Below are 24,812 nucleotides of genomic sequence, written 5' to 3'. Positions count from 1 at the left end.
ATTTTCCAAATCACAAAATAATTATATACACCGTAAGGTTATTAATTAATCACATGATGTAGTAGGAGATAGTTTTTATAAATTTTAAATCGTCTGGTTACTTGTAAATGTAAATATGCTGAACAATAAATTTTCAGCGTTTTAAATTAAATTGGTGCTAGAGCAATGAAAAACCAAGATATCTACTTGTCAGCACTTTTAACTAAGTTTTAGCTATAAAAAGGAATTTAAATAAATCTGTTAGGAACTGTTAGTTTGATATGAAATCTATGGGACCATTTAAAATAACTTGAGTTAAAATACATATATAAAATCTACTTGTGATTTTTTAACTGTAAATGAACTATGTAACAATTTATCGCTGAAACTTTTGAGTATGAGCTTCAGTATTGCATTTCCATTCAGAAGTTTATCTAATTATTTGATGAATTAATCATAAAAAAAAATATTTTTGAAATAAATTGATGTCTAGATAACAAGACTTTTATCTCATGACGAGATGAAATGCTTATGATCTAACTCAGTGTTTCTGAATCTGGAGGACACGAGCATATCAAATAGAAAATATTTAAAAATTTATTTACTAAAAGGAAAGCAAATCAAAATACATTCTGACATAAATAATAAAATATGCATTTACACTGATATAATACACTTATAAATAGGATTAGTATCAGTACTGCACAATGTATTTAATAATTAACTTATCTTTACTAAATCAAAAACAAGTTCAATTATTAGTGATTCCCTTGGACCTGTCTTGCAGAGCAAAGTTTTTCGAAGGAAGGGTTAACATAAGAAAGATACTCAAGAGTTCTTTTTCTGAAACACTGGTCTAACTCATTAAAACATAGGCTTTCTCTCCCATTAATAACATTTTACCATAATTAATTTTTAAATAAATTAGAGGGGTGTTAATATCTTTTCTCAGTAGTATAATAAACATAAGCCTAAAAATAAGTAAAAAAAATTGCACGATTTATTGATAGGTGGCAAAAACCTTATTTTAGTACAAGTTCGACAACGATTTATGCACTACATAAAAAAGTTGTTAGTATCATGACATCATATTAGTGGACACTCGGCTTATTTAAATAAAAAACTTGTGATAAAAAAAAGTTGTAGTTTATTTATTTAAAATACATTGCTAAGTTGATTTTTATAATTGTATTCTAACCCTTAAAAAGTTGTCTCACCAATGTTTTATCAAGTTCGAATACTCTTAACTTATGTTAAAGATTGATATGCAATAAGTATAATCAGAGTTGTTATTAAAATGACAATTATCAAACCGGTGTCAGATTCGATTCACAAAATATTGTAAGTTAATTAGTAATTATAAATACTGTTTTTGTTTGATAAACTATTGTTTTTACTCACAAATAAGGTAGTTGATCTAACTAGCTGTACAAGAATTTGTACACAAATTTTTAAAAAACAAAAAAAAGCTTAATTATAAATTGCAATATTTCTAAAATAAATATTAATTTATTAAATAACACATTAAAAATTAATCTGGATAAACAACGTCGTAAGGTACTAATTCACATATATTTGATAATAATATTTTAAAAACTTCACCAATAGCATCAACAACTGGGCCACCTAATTGGTCCATAACTTCTTTCCAGTTATCATTGATAAAATGATTCATATTTTCACCTGAAACAAATCAATAAATTACATTGATGTCAAATAAAATTATTATTAATTTGGCTCATCCATTTGTACATTGTAGAATTAATGTGTGGTAACTATTTATACTATCGCCAAATGACTTTGATGGCACTTTGCACTTACTAGCCTTGAAAAGGGCCTTTGTCAATTGGCTTTGACGGCCTTATAACCTTGTGGTGGCCCTGAAAAGGGCCGTTTTTTTGCATTAGCTCTGAGTAGAGCTGTTGGTTCCAGAAGCTGGTCTCCGGTGAAGTCTGGGAGTTACATCTCATCCATTGAAGTCAGACCGGGCTTTCCCTCAGCGGCAGCCCAACTACAGCTTGTCAGTGGTGTCATGTCTGTCATCCTTTGCCAAGGCGGTTCTCCCTGAGCAATCCCACACTGGGTCGGCTCCTGCTGCTGACTATGCCAGCTGGAGCGGGATGGTAGCGTTTGCGTCCAATGGCTCTGGCAGGGATGTTGGCATCTGCTGGGAGGTTCCACATTGAGGTGGCCAGGGAACTTCTCCAGGTGGTGTTTGATGATGAATTGAAAATTCACTCTTGTGCACCCTTTTATTGGAGCCTGAGAGTGGTGGGGCTGCAGCGTCGCTATGGTGGGAGTAATGCTTGTATCGGTGCGTACATATACTGTGTGCCAGCTCACATCGTTGCTACTGTGTTTGCCCGCCAATATTAAATTAGGCATATATGTGGTAACAATACATACACAGATCTGGCCCATACAAAATGGTATGCAGGAAACTGATTTGCTCCATACAATGTGGTATGCAGAAAGGCTGATTTTACTGTGAATACCCAAAAGTGCTTTTGACAAAGCTTATAAAGCCAAAAACATATTACCAATGAAACGGTATTATTTGTTTAAAACAGCTGCTGATAGATGGCAATAGATTTTTGTTATATATGATAAAAACCTGATGATGCTTCTCAATTACAGAAATTGGCATTCAGATAATCTGCAAGTGGTCAATTACTAAGTATTAAAAACATACAACTATGGGACCTCAGCTGCATGCTTTAAATTCTATAACTATTTTTAAAAGTAAAAACCATTCAGTAGTGTCTAGTAGATACAACTTCAATTTAGTTAATTTTATTTGCTATACAAGGTGCGATAATAAAGTAATGAGACTGATTTTTCTTTGCAAGATGTAGCAACCCTGCAGCTTGTGTAGGCACACCATCTTTGACCTTGAACTATAAGCTACTTCTAGTCCAAGCGGCACATTGATGCAACTGCTCAGTCGTGAGTTGTGCTGTAATAAGTGAACACGTCTTTATGTCCCTCATTACAGCTTTTTGGACATCTTGTGTTGTTTGAAAAAGGTGTCCTTGACCGCCATTTTGACTCTTGGAAATAGAAAAAAGTCGCACGGAGCGATATCTGGTGAATAAGGTGGCTGTGGTAGTACTGAAATTTGTTTTGAGGTTAAAAATTGCTGTACTGACAGAGCAGTATGGGATGGCGCATTATTGTGATGCAGAATCCAATTATCAGCAATGTTGGCACGGACACGAAGAACTCGTTTACGAAGTCTTTCTAAAATTTCTTTGTAGATATATTGGTTAACTGTTTGTCCAGGAGGCACCCACTGTTTATGAACAATTCCCTTGGAATCGAAGAAGCACACAAGCATGCATTTCACTTTTGACTTTGACATGCGAGCTTTTTTTGGTCTGGGTGATCCCTTCGTGCACCATTACGAACTTTGGCGTTTTGTCTCTGGATCGTATTAAAAAAACCAACCTTCATCACCAGTGATAGCACAGCTCAACAAATCTGGATTGATTTCCGTTTGCTCTAACAGATCGGCTGCCACATTTTTCCGTTTTCTCGCTGTTGTGTGAGATTTTTGCACAAATCTTTCTCATACCAAGATCTTCAGTTAGATGAACCGTTTCTCGATTGATGTTGAGTTCTGCAATCATTTTCACGGATAATATTCGATCAGATCGTATGATTTCACGCATCCTGGTCAAGTTGACATCTGTCCGTGAGGTTGATGGTTGTCCACTACGGTCTTCATCTTCAACATTCGTTCTGCCTTCACTAAAAATGTTATGCCATCGAAAAACTTGAGCTCTTGACATAACCTCCTCTCCAAAAGCCTTCTGAAGCTTACCGTAAGTTGTCGTCGCGTTTTCACCCAATTTAACGCAAAAAGAAATGGCATACCGTTGCGCAATATTTTGCGGTTTCATTTCTGTGACGAGAGACAAACACCTGTTCACTTATAACAGCACAACTCACGACTGAGCAGTTGCATCAATGTGCCGGTTGGACTAGAAGTAGCTTATAGACCAAGGTCAAAGATGGTGTGCCTACATAAGCTGCAGGGTTGCCACATCTTGCAAAGAAAAATCAGTCTTATTACTTTATTGTCGCACCTCGTATAATTGGCACTTTCTATACCTCCTTTTGGTCGTTCATTGACGAGTTAAATTTTTTAAATGTATTGATGCAGCTTCTAATTCAAAGTGATTTTATTTTTGGACTTTTAAACTATGATACCATAGTTATGCGAAAAGTAATGTTTGTCGAGGAAACCCACCAGAACTTCAAATTGCTGTTTGTGAATTTACCAAGAACATTCTAAACTGACAACTTGTAAAAAGTTTTGAGAATAAGAAAAAATACAAGCAGATATTCATGGGTAGCATTTCCATTTCTAAGTCTAAAGTTTCAACTAGTAGTGTAAAAAAATTGAATTATATATTGTATTTGTGCATAACAGATGTATTAGATTGGTTATTTTTCAATTACACTATAAAAAACCGAATAACAAAAGTTCTTATATATATGTATCGTAAAAATTCAGATTTTGAGTAATAGCTTTATTATGCTTTTATCTACAATTTTAATGACTTATTTATTAATCTAAAAGATCTCTTTTAACTAACTTATTAAAAACTGTTGATGAATTTTTATGTTATACTAATTACATTAACTCAAAATTTCCTGCATACTCATTTAACTTAATGTGCTTCAATTAATATCTAAAAAATATTTTTTCTGTACTGTTTTTAATTTTCTTCGTTATCCTGGTATGGGATGCATGTTATTCCTAATATTACTTATCGCCTGTTTTTGTTACTGGTGACTGATGACTTGACCTGATGTCAAATTGCCTTTGTAGGCAAGGTTCTCCATTATGATTACACTCTTAACATTCATAATTTTTGCATAATTACCTTATGTTATTTATTAATAGAAATAGCTCTCTTTTTTATTTGTTTATTTTGCAATGTTGCTCAAATCAGTGTTTATTCATGATTTTCCTTTTGTCCTTCTCAACATATCCTTATTTTACCTGTGTAATTAGCACATATACTTATTCCTGATGTCTAATTTATTATTGATTTGAATAAAATATTTACATGTTTCTTCTCCCTAGGGTCAATATTTTCATCCATAAATCAGAACTCAAAGTTGTATTCATTGAATACAACTTTTTTCTCAGCTTTCGATTTATCAGCTACGTAACAAGCATTAATTCTTGTTAAATACTTCATTTGCCATGATTTTTAATATCTGTTAAGAAAACTGGATGAGGGTTAATATGCATTAAATATTTTATTAATCAAAAGAAAATTGAGCTAGAATTATTCATCTACAGCCGCTTTAAAGTAATTTAGTTTTTATAAAGATAATTTTATAAAAAAAAAAATAAGCTTAATATTTAAAAATAAAATTAGCAAAGTACATACCAAGTAATTTATCACCATTGAACAGATTTTCAAACTTAAAAATGCAACCACCAACATTTGTATGAAGATGGGTTTTTCTAACCTTCATATATTCAAATCCATCTTTTTTTTTAACAAGATCAAAATCAATTTCAAAGACTGTTTTTGTGTTTGCTGTTTAAAAAAAAAATATATATATACTTTATTTCATGTTGAGTAATAAAAGTACAATTATCAGTGAATTTTTATTAAAATGTATTAAATATTACAACTGTAAATCAATTTTTATTTTTGTATGAAAGAATTTTCTTTAAATTGGTGTTACCATTAATGTTTTTGTGGAGAATCAATCTCTCCATTTCCCAGTTGTTTACACATCACTTCTTTGTTGTAAATTATAGTTTTTATTTGTTAAATCAATAAGTTTAGTTCCCTTGTATTTATTTATTCATTTAATTGCTTAATGATAATGGGATGAATATTGTTAAAAATTATATATGAATCAATGTTGGTAATCAAATTTAGAACCAGTTGATGTGACAACAATGGGGAAGAACTTTATTATTGGGTTCTATATTTTTTAAATAGCGTTTTATTATTTTTTTTAACAATCTATAATGGTTATTTGAATAATATTCAAGAATAGAAAACAATTAAAAACTGTTTAAAAAACAAAATTAAAACTTGATGGCCATTTTGATTGTTAAACAATCATCAATACATACTGTGAAATAATAAAAAACTAACAATGATAAAATAATAATAATTATTATCAAATAATTCACTCTGGACAATTAATTAATACTACAGAGAAACTTCATTGATTGAGTAATAACAGGGGACAAATATACAGAGTGAACAACTTACTAACACAGTTATGACATGTAACATATTATGAATGAATTGAAAATGTAAATTAAATTAAATTCTGTATTTACATTAGCAAAAGTTTACATATTTACCATATTTTTACAAAAGATGTTTGAAGTGAGCACTTTTTGCAGTGATGCACTAAGTGCTCAAGAGATCATATTAAGAGTCACCTCACACATAAAATATCAATACCGTCGATTTCTTGTTGAATATTCATTTTTATTTCATCGTAGTGTGAGAATTTGATTCTTAGATTCTAATTAAGTAGTTGCAGAGGAGAAAATTACAACTATGTAAACCTGGAAAATCTTGAGGCTACTGCCCTTCGCTGACAGTTTGTTCTTCTGTCACACAACAGTCGCACGAATGACTGCTAGTAATACATTTGAGTGTTGCTCTTTTTCGTTGGAAGAAGCAGTACTTTTTTCACGATTTGTAAACTGAGGGTATAATTCTAAAATTGTATGGTACACTTTTGTATTGACATCTGGTCAAAAAATATTGTCTCTGTTATACGATAACTCATCGTGAAGTAGACACTCAAACATCTGGTGAGGATTTTCAGATATCCAAAACTGGTGTTGTGCATATTAACACAAGGGATTTTAGAAAACAAAATTATAAAGAATGAACTGTATTGCAATGAGAGATGAATAATTTACAATAAACAACAGACGATAGTAGTAACATATACAACAAATAGTGATATTATCAGTAGCAGCATTAAAGGTGCTCAAATAACTATAGTCATAGTTATTTGAGTCACACATAATTATTAGTCATACATTTCGGAGAATCCCAAATGTAAAATATTTGGGATTCTTCAAAAGTAAACTTTTTTTGTGCGATCTCTCGTGAGGCAGTGTATGGGCCGTTCTTTTTTATGGAAACTACAGTAACCGGCATGATATACCTGGATATGTTACAATTATGGCTTACGCCTCAGCTACTAGACAACTTCATTTTCCAGCAAGACGGTTGTCCTGCCCGTTTTCATAACGAGGTTCGACAGTACCTTAAAAATATAAATACCAATTTATATTTTTTAAATGTTACACATAATACCAAAAGTTTAACAGTTAAATTATTATTATAAAAAGATGTACTTACTTAATGTAATATTTGCAGGTCCTTCACCTAGTATTGGCAATATTAAAACTTTACCAGACATTTTATAATTACCAATAATAGTGATGTAGGGGTGAAAAAAATCCCATTCTATATGCTTTTTTGGTAGATCAACTCTAAAAAAAGAAAAGATTATTGGTTTTTTTTAATGTGTTACCGTAAATTAAATAAACAGTTAATTTCAATAGGACTAAACGCATTAATTTATCAGTCAGTAAAAAATGGATTAAACTCATTTTAAAAACATAAGTAACTAATAAAATTCAAGTTCTTGCTAACAAATACAAAAACTTCAAAGAAGTGAATTTAATTGTTACACCATTCTCAGAAAATAAGTTAATCTTACATTTATGTCAGTAGTAAACATTTTAATGTTTCTTAATAAATATGTCCATAAATGACGAAATGAAATTATAAAGAAAGTAGGAAATGGTACCAACTTTAACATACTGAATATTCCTAAATAAAATAAAAATTTCCTGTCAATTTTGTATATTGCTTATTTACAAAATAAGCAATAAGATGCTTATTTAACATTGTCATTTTCCGAGTACTGTGGTATTAATTCAACCTTTCATCTGAAAGTCCTAGGTTTAATCATGGCCAAGCTTGGCATTTTTATACACTTCAAAAATGTTCATTCTGTATTCCCACACACAAGCTTTAAGTTTATATGGTGAATTAATCATAAAGAAAATTATATAGGTATATTTTATTCAATATATTTTATATTTATATATATATATATATTTATTTATTTTTTTTTTTTTGAGATGACAGGCATCAACTGCTTTGGTCATTTTGCCCTATGAGAATGGAAATTTGTAGCATATGAAAAATGCCATGCCTGACCAGGATTCAAACCCAGGACTTCTAGATGAAAGCCTGAGTTGCTATCACTCCGCCACGGTTTTATATTTTTTATTCACTTCTCAATATAAAATGTTAATTTTAAAATCCAAATGTTAATTAATAAATTTATTATCAAAATATTAGAATATTGATAACCTAAACTAATAGAGGCTGGGTGTAGTTTGAATTATCAATTCATTCAGATTATCAAACAAATGTGGCACTTAATTAGGTTATATTTACAATAGATTATCGTGATACATAAAGTAAACTGCAAAAAGACATCATACAAACAAATAGTTCTTTTTTTCTATGTATTTTTATTTTATTAGATGTAACGTTTTTACTATATTTGAATGTAAAATTTGTTTTTTTGAACTAGATAATTATAAGGTTAAACATTTAAAAAAAGCACTGCATACTTTTTACATAAATTAGATTATTTTTATATTTAAAAGTAAGTTTCAGAAATTAAAGGTAACACAATACATTTTACTTTTTAAAAACAATAACTTTTTTCTCTGTATTTTAGGTTGATAATGAAATCAAAATTTATTTATTATAATAAGTGATTTTGCACCATTGTTTATGAACATTTTTTGATAGGAATAACTCTTATCAGTAAAGCCTCTACTGAACTTAAGTTGTTTTTCACACCGATTCTTGGTAGTCTCGAACACATTAATTGAATGTAAAGAATCTGCGTTGTCATCATCATCTTCACTGATATTCTCAACAGCTTCATTGAAATTATCATTCTAGAGTAATATAATTCGACAATCTTATTCATTTTTATCAATCCTAGACGCTTATTAGCAGCCTGTTTAACGCACAAACCCAGAAAATTATTTGCTAATAATAGTAAAAACCAGAAAATTGTTCACTTTCATCATTGGAAAATTTAGGCATAAACCTGTTCTTCAAGTTTTTGGAGACTCATTAAGTGAAGTGCAGCTTCTATGTTGTATATTCATTATTAATAACAAAAATATTAAGGGTGTAAAAACCAAGGTATATAACCCTAAATCTAATCTACACAAATTATTGTTAATTTGATTTACCTTTCCCTTATACAAAAAAATAAATACATTTCTCTAAAAAACAAGTAAATTAATATATAGATTAAAGAAATAAAATTTCATGTAATACCTGGCAGCAGTGAATACAGCATCTTTTAAACCAGTTAATTTACAATTTTTCAATAAAAATGATAAACCAAAACGTTTTGAACCTTGATCGACTCTAACTTCTGATATATCAAGTGGATCCAAACGTGGTGTTTTATACTTCACATCACCTATTTACCGTTGTAGAAACAAACCACCGTTAAAAATTATTATATTATGCTTTGAATATTATATAAAGTACTACTATTAGTTCATTAAGTATTCATTTTTTACAGATTATAAAAAAAAGAAGAGAAGAACTGTGAATGTTTTAAAATAGTTGCGGTAAATAATGGACAGACAAAAGGAAAACAAATGTATAGATAAGAATAAAAAAAAAGAAGAATTTGATGAAGTAAAGAATAGAAAACCATCTTGGTTAGAGCATTTTCTAAGCTCCAATCAAGAAAGAAAAATAAGAATGACCGGAACACAAACAGACATTACTAAAGAAGAAGCTATAATAAAACAAATGAAGATACACAAGCTATGGAAAGATGGAGCAGAAAGGATGAAATACAAAGAAAGGTATGTAATTAGAAAGGATAATGTATCTTCATAGAATTCGCAGTACAATACAAACAGTCTTCTCCAAAGGTAATCTCAAGGTTTCCTCCAGGTCGTAGGTGCCCATCTGATTCAAAATCCCTCTCCTGAGGGACTGTTAGAAATCATTGCAGCTATTGAAACAAACACATATACAGAGCGTGTCATAATGTTCTTCGGAGTTTCTAAAATTCATTAACAAAAAACTATTTCGCTCATAAGAATAAAACAAGTACTGTACGAAAAAGTGCTTCAAATAGTTTTTTCCACATATACTAGGCAGTTAGTAAACCATTTGCTCGCTAGGCGTCGACAGTAGATAAAATGGTTGCCACGGGAAGCGAGAAGTCTTTTTGTGTGTTAGGATTTCGCTTGTCAAAGTCAGTAATTTCTGTGCAACGTGCGTTTCGGTTGAAATTTCATCCGAAAAGCATAAATTTTGAAGAAGTGCTCTATTCATATCCAACCTATGCGCCCACACGTGCGCCGCGTAAGAGGTCATGCTTTCGAAGACACCTCGGTACACCATGTACATTTGACGGCCCTACAGCCCATAGTCTTTCCGAGCAATCCTCCTTTTAAAGTGTTTGCATCACTGAAACGGCGTCCGCCGCTACTTGCTTAATGTGGTTGTTAAACAGCAACTTCTCTTCAAACAAAACACCTACGTACTTATGAACTCTAACTCGGCTGATTACACAGACTTTATACTTATTGTAGGGGTACCGACTTTATGATAATTTGTCTGCGCCCTTGAGAAGTATGTACTTCGTCTTGGGCACAGAAATCTTTAAATTTTGCATGTCCATCCAGCCCTCTGTGGTTGATAAAGCCGCTTGCGCTCGATCTTCTAGCTGTCGTCGTGAGTTACCACGAATTAATCGGCGAAAGCCTAGGCCGTGACCCCTTCCGGGAATATCAAACCCAGAAATCCGTCAAAGACCTGGTTTCACAGCAAAGGGTCCGAGAACGGAACCCTGCGGGCTCCCCCTGGTGACGGATTTTCTACAACTAGATGCGCATCTTTAAACTGAGCCGTGCGGTTAGACAAGTAGTCACGAACTACGGCCTGTAGGGCTACGGGAACATTGCGGCGTTCCAACACATAGAGGACAGAACTCCAACACAAGGAAGAAAATGCTGCCTCTATGTCAATAAAGATTGCCAAAGTATATTTATAGTAGGCGCTTTCCACCTCGGCAACAGCATTTAGGATGCAATCTTCGGTTCCAACTCCTTTCGTGAAGCCGCACTGGCCTCGATTTAGAGAACAGTTCATATCGATGTTTTCCCAGAACCGTTCCACAACCAGCCTTTCCAGCAACTTACCGATAACTGGCAAGAGGCTGATAGGTCGATAACTACTAACCTCACTAGGGGGTTTTAAGAGCACCCTCACCAAAGCTACCTTCCAGCAAGCCGGAAAGCAGCCCCAGCTTAGGCACCCCGAGAACAGCCTGCCAACGGCTCTCTTATGACAGGCGGCAGATGATAGAAAATATCCGGATCAAGTTGGTCAATACCCGGTGCCATTCGAGAAACCACTCGGTCTATATCTACGGGATCCACAACCCGCACGCCAGGGAATGGCGTCTCATCCGCCCTGACGCCGACTTCTGCTTCACCCTCCGGAGCATCTGGAAACAGAGTATCCAGGAGCGCCTGGTAAGTCGCCACAGACTGGTGGCTGTCATTATATAAATTCAGTTTAATTTTTTCAATGTAATGGTTTTTAACATATATCTGTTTAAAGTCAATCTGTACACATTATAATTACGATAACTTTTGAAAAGATTTACTTTTATGAGATATAACTCCCTATTTTTTTTGTTTTCTTGCAATAGCAGCAAAGTGGTTCAGAAAGAAATTCTTAGTAGGCAGGCGTATTATTACAGGAAGATTATTTTTTTAGGGCTAATTTTATACAGCTTCTCTGTAAGGTATCTTCTCTCTTACAGGCGTCACCAGGTAGATTAAATTTAATACAGTGAATGAAAGAAGATATATCAAGTAAGTGATAACAGCATTTCTAACCTGTTATTATTTAGACCGTAAATTATTATTTAGACCTGAAACATTTAAATCGTAACGTATATTATAATGCATTCTAAAAAAAACTCTAACGTATGTTAATTAAAGGTTGAAGATCTCAAAACAAATATATATTTTTTAAATCTTCCTATAACTTTCTCTATTTAGTAGCCTATATACATCGCATTTATTATGAGAAAGTAAAAACAAAACCGGTTCTACAACGTGTAATTACATTTACAATTCAATTAAAAATAGAGGAAGATTTAAGTGGAAATTACGCTAAATTAATAATTTAGTACAATAATAAACTAGGAAGTAACCTGACCTAAACGGTAATAATACTATCTATCGGCAAAAGATGTTATTAATGTAATAGAAATTTTAAAATAGAATAAATCATAATCGTCATGTAAAATACTCTACAACAGAACGGCAGTAGGCTTATCTAAATAAGCGGGAACTAATAAGTAGGTAGTGGCAGATACTATGTGAGAGCTGTTGAACAGGAAAAAGCTGTTACTGTTTTGTTTTTTTAATGTTACTTAACACTTAACTAATAGTACTAATACTTGAAGTATTTGTTCCACACAAACAGACTATCTTTTTTAAACCATGTCTTTTTTTATAAATATAAATTCAATAATAAAATTATAATTTTTTTAAATATAATAATAATAATAATAATAATAATAATAATAATACAACTGACACCAAGAAACGAATTAAAAAATATAAATCAACTGATGCTATTCAATTCTTATTTTGAAAATAAAAAAAAATCCCTATAAAAAATGGGAAAACTTCTCAGGTAAACGTAATAGTACTAATCTCGTGGATAGAATTACCATCGATAAGGATAATATTTCTGTGCCCGTAAAGGGAAATTTCTGGGTATTTCATTAATAACAAAATTCTCTTGAAATCATCAAATTGATTTCGTTTGCCGTAAAATAAAAACGTTCTGTTTTGCTTTGAAGAACCTAAACAAAACACTAAGCTTATTATCGTTATTAAATATTTATTTTACTCGCATATATTCTGAACTGAAGTAAAAAATCATAATATTATCTGTTGGGGCTCCCTACAAACATCAGAACCAGTTTTCAAGGCGCCCATGAATATGAATCGTGTAGATTGATATTTAGAAAGTATATTCTTTTGTTTATATTTTTGAATGTACAAAAAAGTCACTTATTTTTAAAATATAACAATATCCATCTCTAATAAACTGTTTTTGTATACTTCAGGGTAACATTTCCGTTTACGAGAAAGGGCTTTTATTAACTAGTTTCTACTACCATTTTTGATAAATTACCAAACTACTTAAAAATATCTTCCCACCTATTTATTTAAAATACAATTACCTGACTCTCTTTTACAGATACTCTGTCGAAGAGTTTTTAAATAATACTAATTAAAAATTAAAAAAAAAAAACAGCGAATTTTCTCCATCTCCCTTAAAAATGTCCATAAATATGTGCTGAAATAATTTTCACTAGTCTTCTGAATTGTGATAAATTTTGTTTTTATATTTAGTATTTTGTAGTGTTTACTTTAATATTATTTCACGTATTAGGTAGATTTCATTAAAAAAGCTACCTATTTTAACGGGTACCATCATTCGACTTCCGGAAAATTTCAACATATCTTCGCGTTTCATATCCCCCAGACACCAAAACCACCGTCAGTTCAAAAGTTTACATATGTATTTATATATTTCACTTTCTTTTGGACACGATAACTGCAGTAATTTTGCGCCAGTCACTTTTAAATTGATTCATAAAATATAACGACCAAAAATCTCGGTCGAGTTCGCTAATGGGCAAAATCGGACCGTGGGACTGGAAATGGGAGGCTTTTTCGAAAAAACAAAATATCGCTATAATTTCTTATTAAGTAAAATAGCGAATTCGTTTAAACGAATTCTTTGGATAAGGTTCAAGGAGTGGAAAAAATGGGGTCTCAAGGACAAAAGCTTCATTAAAAGACACAGTGTCGAAGTTTAAAGTGGCCGTTACTCCTCTAAATATTTCTCAAAAATTTCGTCTGAAACAATTTCTGATATGAACAACCCTTACGGCAAGGGATGACCAAAATATTGTTGGAATAGTGAGAAGCGGAGGCTTCCCAAATGCTTAACATGTGAAACTTGTTTACGTATGAAACCACTGTCGTATCGAATGAATTTGAAGTGAACGCATTTAAACTGCCGTGACAGTACTGTGCATATTTTAATTTTTATTCCAAGAAGTGTGATTTTTCTGTGTATTATCCTTACTTAAAATGTGAAAATGTGTAAAATACTGCCTAGACTTAAGAAGAAAAGTTACCAATAGCGAAAAAACTCCAAACGGGTGAGTCAATATTTGGCGAGGGAACGTGAGGACGTAGATAAAGGAAATTCTAACCCCGGTCGTCAGAGGGAGGCTCATCTTCAGCAGATCAAGGAAAACAAGTAGAAATACCTCAGGACACTGTCAAAGCACGCTAATCAACGTGAGCGTGAAAAGTCTTACCCATCAGAAAGTTCATTTCTCAGCTTCACTTCAGCATCATTCTCAGCATCATTTCTCAGTATCATTTATACGTGTTTTTAAATAAAACTTTGTGAAAGCATCGGCTTTTTTTATCGATACAAAGGGACAAACTTAGAATCTTCCGCTAACCCTCAAATAGGTGTGTTGTCAAGCAGTTCAGTAAAATCAAAAGGAAGTGTAGATAAATTTAGCAGTAGCTTGTAGTCTAATGAGAAAATTTGGAAAATAATGTTTAATACGAGCTCGTACAATCCGAGTTCGCCAACTCCTCTTTTGCCCCGGTGGAATCTACCTTCGCCTTCCAGCGTGCCGAAAAGAATTTTTTTTTTATTTTAAATAGTTTATTTCACATTTTTTACTTTATATTTCTAAGGTATACGATGCAATCTGTTTAACTTGTAAGCAATAAGCAACGTCGTGGCCAAATGAGATGAAAATTATACATATGACGTTATAAATCTTACACAAACTCAGGCCGTTCGTTCCTAAACGTATAAGTTAATTGAACCCCTTCCACCAAAGTACACTGTTATTCGCTGTTTAGTATTCAAATTCGTATAAAAGCGACTAACTTTTATTAGGATTTGAACCTCATATCCTTCGACTTCGAAAATCAGCTGTTAAACAAGTGATTTGCGACAAGTTAACCGACAGACCGAACCGTTAAATTAATTTTAACTTTAATCGGATCTATTTTTTTAATTTTTTAACTAATTTTATATTTTGAGTTGCTGTTCTAAGCAAGGTTTTACCATAATTTTTCTTGAACTAACCAGATAAATGCAGGAACAGTTATTCGTAGAGTTGGATGTCTGCGATTCCTGACGTGATTTATATAATGTGTCATTCTGTTCCGATCGAAATAAAATATTTATTTAATTTATGAATATCAAACTTTAATTTGGTACCAAATTAAAAACAAATTTAAAAAAAGTATGAATCGAGTACTTTAAACGACATTTTTTAATGGATTTTTAAGTTAATTTTATTTATCGTTTTAATATGAATAGTTCAAAAAATGAAGTCTGTATTAAAAAAAGGAATTTGTAAATTTATTTGATAATCGGGTTTATTTATTATTTTTATTTTTCTAATATTATTATAACAATTAAAAAAAAGTAAAAGATGAGAAACAAGTCCCTTCAAAAGTCTGTTAAAAAAAGGAATAGATAGAAACTAAATTAAATAAATACTATCGAAAATGAGTCGCCTGGAATATAGGAATTATTTTAAGAAATTTTATTACTTTTATTGAATTTTAAATGCTTTTCTTGAATCGGAATGAATCGGATTAATAATAAATTACAACTAAGCGAAAATTAATCTTTTCAAAAATTAATCTTTTCAAAACTTGTTAAAAAAAGTTTCTATTCGAGTTCTATAAAACAAACTACAACAGCACAATCAGAGAACCTTTGTGTACAAATTAAAGGTAAAAAATTATTGAAATCGGATCGTTTAGTACAGTTATAATATAAAAAAAATCATACGGATCGAATCGGGAACCTCTTGTTTTTACTGAAGTCATCTGCAAACAAATGCAATTACTGCTACCGGCTTGTCAGGCCTGACATAGCTGCAATGTAAGTATAAATGTACCGATAAACATGTAGGCTGGAATAGAGTCAGGTCGACCGTTCCTGATACGTGTGGTTAATTGAAATTCGACCGCGAAAGACACCGGTATCCACAGTTAGCATTAAAATCCATTTAAAAGGAATTATCTTTACAAGGACTGGAACTTTACAACTTTCGACTTCGAAAATCAGCTGATTTTGCGATTTTTTAGTTACTACACTAACCCCAATTTATTAGTTTATCGAGGGGCGTCGCTAGCGCCCTCTCAGGCAAGTATGACAATTTGACAGAGAGGCGCGACAGTACCTCTATAATCTTTAAAATTGTGTTTTACGACACCTTCCGTACATTCAAATTCATTTTATTAAATACACATAAGAATGATTTTGAATATATATTTGAATTGTGTTTTTACAATCCTGAACAAAAATGTAACCTTATACGCAAAACAGCTTTTCGATTAGCATTTATTTATCAAAGTCCCACAGTAATTACTGTAATGATATTCAAACTTCAAAAGTGTTGCGACCTAGACCAGCTGATGATCCTGATCGTTCGAAAACGACTCGATCAATTTTAACATGCATATTTAAATTTCAATGAAACTGAAGAAGTAGTTTGGAGATTTTTGAGCCTGAAAATGTTTTATACAGGGTCATTCACAGGAACCGGATGTTTTTAAAATAATCATAAAAAATTGAATATTTACCTTAAAAATTTTTTATTGGTACTGAAACACTTGTTAAAGCATTTGTTACTTACTCATAAACGAAAAATTATGTCCGGCAAGCGATGTCCATTTTGGGCAATACATTGTTGTAGCCTTTCACGGTAACCGGCCTCAATTCTTTGCAGCATGTCTACATCAATCTGGGTGACGTGATGATGGATTGCGATCTTTAGGTCCTCCAATGTACGCGGTTTATTGCCGTACACACGCGATTTCAGAAACCCCCGCAGAAAAAATCAAAACTACTCAAGTCGGGGACCGAGGGGGCCTAGGAATGTCGCCGAATCTGGAAACGATCCGTCCCGGAAACAAGTTACGGAGAACAGCCATCGTTGCCCTCGCTGTGTGCGCTGTAGCTCCATCCTGGAATAACACATTTTGCAAATCGATTCCCCGGTTTCGTAACTCAGGGATGAAAAACGTATTCAACATCGCGATGTAACGATCAGCTGTTACAGTTACGGCAGCTTCATTTTCTTCAAAAAAAATACGGTCCAATAACACCGACCTTTCCTATCCTATTGCATACCAGACAGTCACCTTTGAGCTATGAAGTGGTCTCTCGTGAAGCTGATGTGGTCTTCTTTCTGCCCGATACCGGCAATTCTGTTTGTTGACGAAGCCATTCGGATGAAAATGGGCTTCGTCACTCATTAACAATAACAAATTTTCATTTTCTTCAAAAACGGTAAGCGTTTGTCGACAAAATTGTAATCGCTGCTTGAAATCTTGCTCGTTTAACGGCTGCACGACGGCTATCTTGTAAGGATGGAAATGCAGAATTCGTCTTACCGTACTTGTGCTCATTTGAAGCGCTGCTGAATGCCTCTGAATACAGCGGCGTGGGCTTCTGACAATGGCTTCCCTTACTCGTTCGATCTTCTCCGGAGTGCTAGCAGTTCGTCGGGGACCCGGTGGTTTTTTCGTCAATATTGAACCGCTTGTTCGAAGGTTGTTTACCCGTCGCAATATTGTGTTACGAGAAGGGACACTTGCATTACGATGGATATTAAACTGACGGCGGAAATCTAGCTGAACAGCAGTTACGGATTCGTCATTTCGCACAAAACTGTCATACGCGTACAGGCGTTGGTCTAGCGACCACGGCTCCATCTCAACGACTAAAATGTAAATGCTATGAACGAAGGAAACGTCAGACATCAGCCACGTGCCCCTCCCACCACTAACACCCGAGTACAACCCACTTCAAAAACATCCGGTTCCCGTGAATGATCTGTATATATGTATAACACATTTTGTCAAGTATTTTTCATGGTTTATTTAATATGTATATTGAACACTGTACACGCATACAACCACTCTTTTTCAAAACAGAACTTTGTCGCCGAATTTATTTTCAAAATTAGTGATCATTCATTTTTTCGATCGTTTTCCTACTACGTGAAGTTTATTTTATATTTCAGTATAATAAATTTTTTTTATACATGCAACTCTATGCTTAAACATATTTATTTAGAGCTAATGTTTTTTGACAAACCAGTTATATACTAGATCTCAACGAAAAAGATGTGATGAACAAAATTTATGGTAACTTATTTTTAAATAGTATTATTAGTACTGTTTCTTTTCTTACTAATTTCATCCTGTAGAATTCGTTGTAGGATAAAAACAATATGTTTCGTATTAAAATAGGAATCCTACAGAAAAAAAATGACTAATTCACATCGTTACTCGATTTATTTTCAATCAAAAACACACGGGATTTTGACCGTACTTGACCGGTCCGCTGAAGAGATTTCAGTTGGAAATAATTGGGCTGCTTGGACATTGCTTTGCTTGGTATTTCTCCCGCTACCACCCCATTCGGTTGCCCTAATGCATAAGACCGAATCTCTGGGCCACAGCTGTGCCTCGAACAGTTTAGCGACCAGTATACTAACATAACTCCTAGAGCTTACCTAACAGCATGAGCGGACCAAGCTTGGTGCCATACACGATATATTGGAACACGTAAGCCGATGGGCTTACGTGTTCCAATATCCGCTCACTTGTCATATATTCGCTACAATGGGTAGGTGCACCCCGTCAACTACTTAAAATATATATGACATCTACAATAAAATTTATTTTGTCTAGGCAGCACTTGGCTGCCTGTCTAGGTCGCTGAATGCCAGCAAGTACCTTTCCACCATTTTATAGCGCTTGGAGCTATAGCAATTGGCTGGTGATCAGCCGTACTCCGGGTTAGCTTCCCGCTGCAATGCGGTAAGAGTCTTTCCCTTAAGCAAACTACGGATGCCGGCTGAACAAAGCAACCGCATCAAGGAACTCTCACACGGTCCGACAATGATTCGCCGCTTGTGAGTGGCTAATTTTCTCGCCGGTCATAAGCGGCGATCACATTGACTCGCCGCTTATGACCCCCTTGACTTCTAACTAAGTTCCAGAGTGGCCTGGTCTCTGCCGCCCCCCTCCCCAAGAGCAGCGCAGTCAAACATTAGGTGTTCATTTCATTGAACCTTCCCGCAGACGCACAGCTCATCAGCTTCCAGGCGGAACCGAAACAGATATTGGTTCAAATTAGCGTGGTTGGTGAGCACCCGGGCACCCGTTGCCGTTAAAAACGAGCTCGAGGCATACCACCCCCCCCCCCAAATCCTGTATAAACTTATACAAGGATCTTCTCTTAGTCGTGATGTCCCATTCCAGCTACCATGCTTCCGTCTCGAGGCTCTGCAGCCTCTTTCGCAGGCGGGAGATGAGCGACTGAACGAAATGTAGATCCGATGCATTGTGATCGCCGTTCCGCTCCGGTATGGGCCCGACTCGAAACCGCATCCCAAATATTTCGGCCTCTCTGTCTCTTCGCAATTTCCACTTGGCTGCCCGAACTTTCACCACTAAAACGATTGGGAGAGCCTTTCCCAATACGGTGATAGCCTCGTAGGAGTTTGTTTTAAAAACACCAGTGCGTACAATTAAGGCTCTGCGCTGGGCACTCCTTAAATTTTGAAGCAGTGATATTCATATCCAACCTATGCGCCCACACGGGCGCCGCGTAAGACGTCATGCTTTCGAAGACACCTCGGTACACCATGTACATTTGACGGCCCGACAACCCATAGTCTTTCCGAGCAATCCTTCTAAGTCTGTGCATCACTGAGACGGCGTTCGCCGCTACTTGCCTAATGCGGTTGCTAAACAGCAACCTTTCATCAAACAAAACACCTTGGTACTTATGAACTCTAAATCGGCTGATTACACAGCCTTTGTATTTAATATCTGGGTTACGACGGTACGATAATTTTTCTGCGCCCTTGAGAAGCACAAACTTCGTCTTAGGCACAGGAATCTTTAAATTTTGAATGTCTATCCAACCCTCTGCGGTTGAGAAGGCCGCCTGCGCCTGATCTTCTAGCTGTGGTCGTGAATTACCACGAACTAAAAGGAGACAGTCATCGGCGAAAGCTTGGGCCGTGACCCCTTCTGGAAATGTCAATCCCTGCTTGGACATTTGAAGATTTTGTATTATAATATGTCTTTAGAAATCTTGTGTATCTTTTATATTTTCATTTATCAATGTAACTTATACAGAGTGAGTAACATAAAACCGAACCCACAATGAAACCCCTAATACTATTTGTAAAAGACTCTCACACAACTAGCGCGCCTAGTGGATATATATGTTACTACTAATTGTTGCTGCCGTTTATGAGGTGGTTTCGTGTCAGTGCAGTATACGTTTTCTTGCAGTGCAGTATTGTGAGTGTAGTTTTGTTTGTGTAAAATGCGTTATTCAATCCAGGAGAGGATAGCTATAGTTGAGGCCTGTATTTGTTCTGGATAGTTTGAAGAATCACGTAAGTATTCGTAGAATAAATGTTCGAATTCCTGTATCCCAGCGAAGATTAGCGTACACGATTTAGTTAAAAAATGGCGTACAACAGGTTCGGTTTCAGATGAAAAACGAAATAGGCAACCTTCCGTTAGGACTCCATAGGTCATTGCCGATACAGAAAGGAGAATTACTTTCATTCCAAAAAAATCACTACGCAAGTTATCCCAGCAATCTGGTGTTAAATACACATCTTATCGTAAAAATCTTCACGAATTAAAATTGAAACCGCACCGCGTTACAACTGAAGGAGACAGACAAACCGAAACGACTTGGTAAATTGCAACTGGCTTCTCGAAAACATTCTTGGAGGACACATAGATCCGTTGTCGTACTTCATGTCAGACGAGTCACGGTTTCATTTATCCGGCCCTCTTAAATTCGCAGAACATGAACTGAAGGTGAACATTCAACGAGAAATCGACGCAACTGACAACAACGTTTTGCGTCAGACGACTCTCAATATGATCGGTCGAGCAGAAAAGTGCATCGATGCCCAGGGTGATCATTTTGAGCATATTTTTTTTAACAATAAGGTAAATAAATGCGAGATTTAAATTACGTTTTATGTTTTTCTTATTTAATTTATCCGTATCATTTATCAAAAAATTCATTCCAACATAACCTACCGATTATGCAGCGGTTACGTTACGGGTTAGGTTTTATGTTGCTTTCTCTGTATATGTGGAAAAAATTCGATTCAAATCATTCTAACATATGGCATTTACTCCGAGCTGGCACCGATTTTGTCACTTCTGCTAACTTCAAATCGCATAAAAGTTCGCCTATATTCGCTTGGACCAATATTTATCCTTTCTTTAACTTCAGGTCGCTCCAGTTCCATTTAAAATGAACAGGATGCCGAGCAACCTAAATTACCTCAATAAAAAGCATTTTTTCTGTGAGTGTTATTCTAATACAGAGCCTCAATCTTCTTCAAGTTTAAAATGGTACTGAAGCGATGTTAGCGGGAGAATTCATCTAATCCGATTATATATGAAATTATTATGTACTAGCTGACCCGGAAATGCTTCGCCATTGCTAGATTTGGGTATATAATATTGAGTATACGAGTATAAAATGAACGAGTATTAAATGAAAACTAGTATTAAATGAACACAAATGAAAGTTGGATAGCACATAAAAAACTGAACATAACGGAACTTCACAAAATTTAACCTTTCCCTTTTTCCCGTTTTCCCTTCTTATCTTTCTCTCTTTTTCCCTATTTCCATTTTTGTAAAAATGTTTCTTTCCGCGTAACTAAAATATATTCTGAATATGAGCCAAATCGGATCGTAAATACTATTTTTCCAAATATCTCGATCCCAGCGCCACCTAGCAAGTTCAAACTAATTCCGAACCTTCGCAGGCGTGTCCAAAACTTTCCAAAGTTTCATCGCAATCGGATGAATGGTATAAGAACCCATATGGGACAAACAAACATTCAGTTTTATATATATAAGATTTAAGCTTGACACGTTCTGTCAAGCTTTAACTTTTATTCGATCATTCTCCTGCTACATAGTATAATTTTTATTTCACCATCGTATGAAATTCAAACTATTCAAATGAAAGATAAAAGTGAAAATTAGTAATTTATTGTACAGAGTTATCATAAAATAATGGTGCGGTTTTGAACATGGTTTAAATTAAAACAGAATTACTTGCAGTTTATGTTTTTTATTTTTCAAATTTTTCGTCTCAAACATTTTTTTACATGATTAATAAATTTCAATACGTGCGCCCTTAGTCGCTCGACAAATGTCCAAACGATACTCAACTTCTCTCCAAACATTAGTTAACATTTCTTCGTTAACGGTTGTCATTGCTTCATTTATCCTGTTTTTAAGCGGTTTAGGTCGCGAATGTTTTGTGTATAAACAACGCTTTTGATGTACCCCCACAAGAAAAAATCGCAAGGTGTCAGGTCTGGACTCCTTGGAAGCCAAAGTACGGGCCCTTGCTTGCCTACCCATCGATCTCCAAATTTTTCGTTCAAAGCGTCCGTGACCGACGCATTGAAGTGCGGGGGAGCACCATCTTGTTGGAAATGAAGTCGATGAATGTTTTCGAATTCATCCGGCTGAGGAAAGCAATAATCGGTTAACATGTCAAGATACACAACTCCATTAATTGTTTTTTTCAGCAAAGAAGAAAGGCCCTATTACACGATTTTTCATCGCACCACACCAAACATTAACTTTAGGCGAATCGTGTTGTTTCTCAATAATTGCGTGTGGGTTTTCAGAGCCCCATATTCGTGAATTGTGTCTGTTAACACATCTATTCGCATAGAATGTAGCTTCAACTGTAAAAATTATATCGTCTAAAAATGATTCGTTTTCACTTATTCTGTCCGACATTTCAACAGCGAAATTGTAACGTTTTACACCATCATCGGGTTTCAATTCCTGCAGTATCTGGATTTTATAAGCGTGTAATTTCAGTTTTTTACGTAAAACTTTGTGAACTCTTGATTTTGTAATACCTAATTCGACGCTTCGACGGAGGATGGACTTCCCAGGACTTCTAATTGCCGATCGTCTAATTAGTTCAACCGTTTCGTCTGGTACACTTGGTCTGCCGGTTGATTTCTGTTTCTTAACCGATCCGGTTTCTTCGAATCGTTTGAACCGACGTGTTATGTTATTTTTGTGTGACGGATCTCTTCCGAATTCACGTCGAAACGCACGTTGAACTAAAATTACGGATTTTAATTCGGCCATCAATAAAACACACTTTGCTTTGTCTTTATCCGAGAACATAGTAACTCGCTAAACTCACCGCAACAACAATACAAGAACTGACGTTGTGGTAACAACTGCTGATAAACAAACTTTTGGGTTGGAGGCTTTCAGGGATACCAATATAACATCTAGAAATTTCCCTACAATCTTCCTATGAATTACTGAAACCGCACCATTCTATTATGATAACTCTGTATATATAAGATTTAAGCTTGACACATTCTGTCAAAGCTTTAACTTTTATTCGATCATTCACCTTCTACATAGTATAATTTTTATTTCACCATCGTATGAAATTCAAACTATTCAAATGAAAGATAAATGTGAAAATTAGTAATTTATTGTATAACTCAGCATACTAGGATAAAGTTATATTTTTTAGATGCTTCAATTTCTTTCGACGGACTTTCAACGCTAATTTTCAATTGTAGTGAATCTGCTTTAGCTCTACATAGAGTACTTCTTACTACTGCAACGCTAAATATGCATTTTACTTAACATATCTTTACATTTAGTATGGTCGAATGCATACAATGAAAACAGAAGCTTGCTTGCATGAGGATTTCCATATTTTTGACTCGCTCTATATATATAAAATCTAGAAATATGAAATTAACAGTGAAATATTGTACTGTCACCCGACTTACGTCGCTGTGTAAAATTTCACCATTCTACGACATAGGGAAATTAATTCAATTAAGGTCGCAAGATTTGAGGACCGTTGTACGTTAAACAAAAGCATGTAATATTACAAGCAGCTTAAAATAAATATAAGATCTTAACGCAACAAGGAAAATAGGAATAAATAATCCATTAAAGTTCGTAAACATAGTCGCGTTCCTAGTGATGTATTCATGTAAGACATCACTGTCGAAAAATACGATTTAATACTTTCAGATATGTTCATCTATCTTATCAATTTAATAGAAAAGAGACTTATTATTAACTAAAATTTTAAACATTCTAAAGTGAAATTTTTTAAATACTTACCGTCTAGAAAATGAGGTATAGCCAATCTTCCATTTTTCACTACGCATTCGTTTAATTTCGGATCGCTCTTTCTACATGTCTTTATATAAGATGCTGGAAAAAAAAAATTATTTTAAATTATCAAGTACTATAATAAATTCCCACTGCGCCAACCAGTTCATTTCGTAACTTATATCCAAGGGTTACATCGCATTCTGTAAGTAAATTTTAATTTTTTTCCCGGGTTCGAATCCCGGTCAAGCATAGCATTTTCACACGCTACAAAAACTGTCATTCCTCTCATCCTCTGAAGTAATACCTAACAGTGGTGCCGGAGGTTAAAAAAAAAGTAAATTTTAAAATACAATTTATATTTATTTTAAAATAAATATGCGAACAAAGGGGATTTTTGTTCTGGTGCAAGGAA

At 34.3% G+C, this 24,812-nt stretch overlaps 1 protein-coding gene across 2 annotated transcripts in view; it reads right to left on the bottom strand.

The window, feature by feature from the left end:
* Positions 1-1,109: 1,109 nt before the first annotated feature.
* Positions 1,110-24,812, bottom strand: part of LOC142333126 (protein takeout-like) — a 36,913-nt gene continuing 13,210 nt past the window's right edge. The window contains exons 2-6 of one of the 2 annotated variants that reach the window (XM_075380053.1): positions 24,407-24,499; positions 9,369-9,516; positions 7,350-7,483; positions 5,388-5,540; positions 1,110-1,662 (exon numbers count right to left, since the gene is read on the bottom strand). In XM_075380053.1, coding sequence (XP_075236168.1) covers positions 1,511-1,662; positions 5,388-5,540; positions 7,350-7,483; positions 9,369-9,516; positions 24,407-24,499 — 680 coding nt within the window. In that variant the 3' untranslated portion in view covers positions 1,110-1,510. The remainder of the gene's footprint in view (positions 1,663-5,387; positions 5,541-7,349; positions 7,484-9,368; positions 9,517-24,406; positions 24,500-24,812) is intronic. The other variant, XM_075380054.1, reaches the window with a different exon arrangement.

The sequence above is a fragment of the Lycorma delicatula genome, chromosome 12, assembly GCF_047948215.1.
Source record: "Lycorma delicatula isolate Av1 chromosome 12, ASM4794821v1, whole genome shotgun sequence".
NCBI classification, from domain to species: Eukaryota; Metazoa; Arthropoda; class Insecta; order Hemiptera; family Fulgoridae; genus Lycorma; species Lycorma delicatula.
Note: the sequence above shows the minus strand (reverse complement) of the source record. Positions and strands in the feature narration are given on the sequence as shown.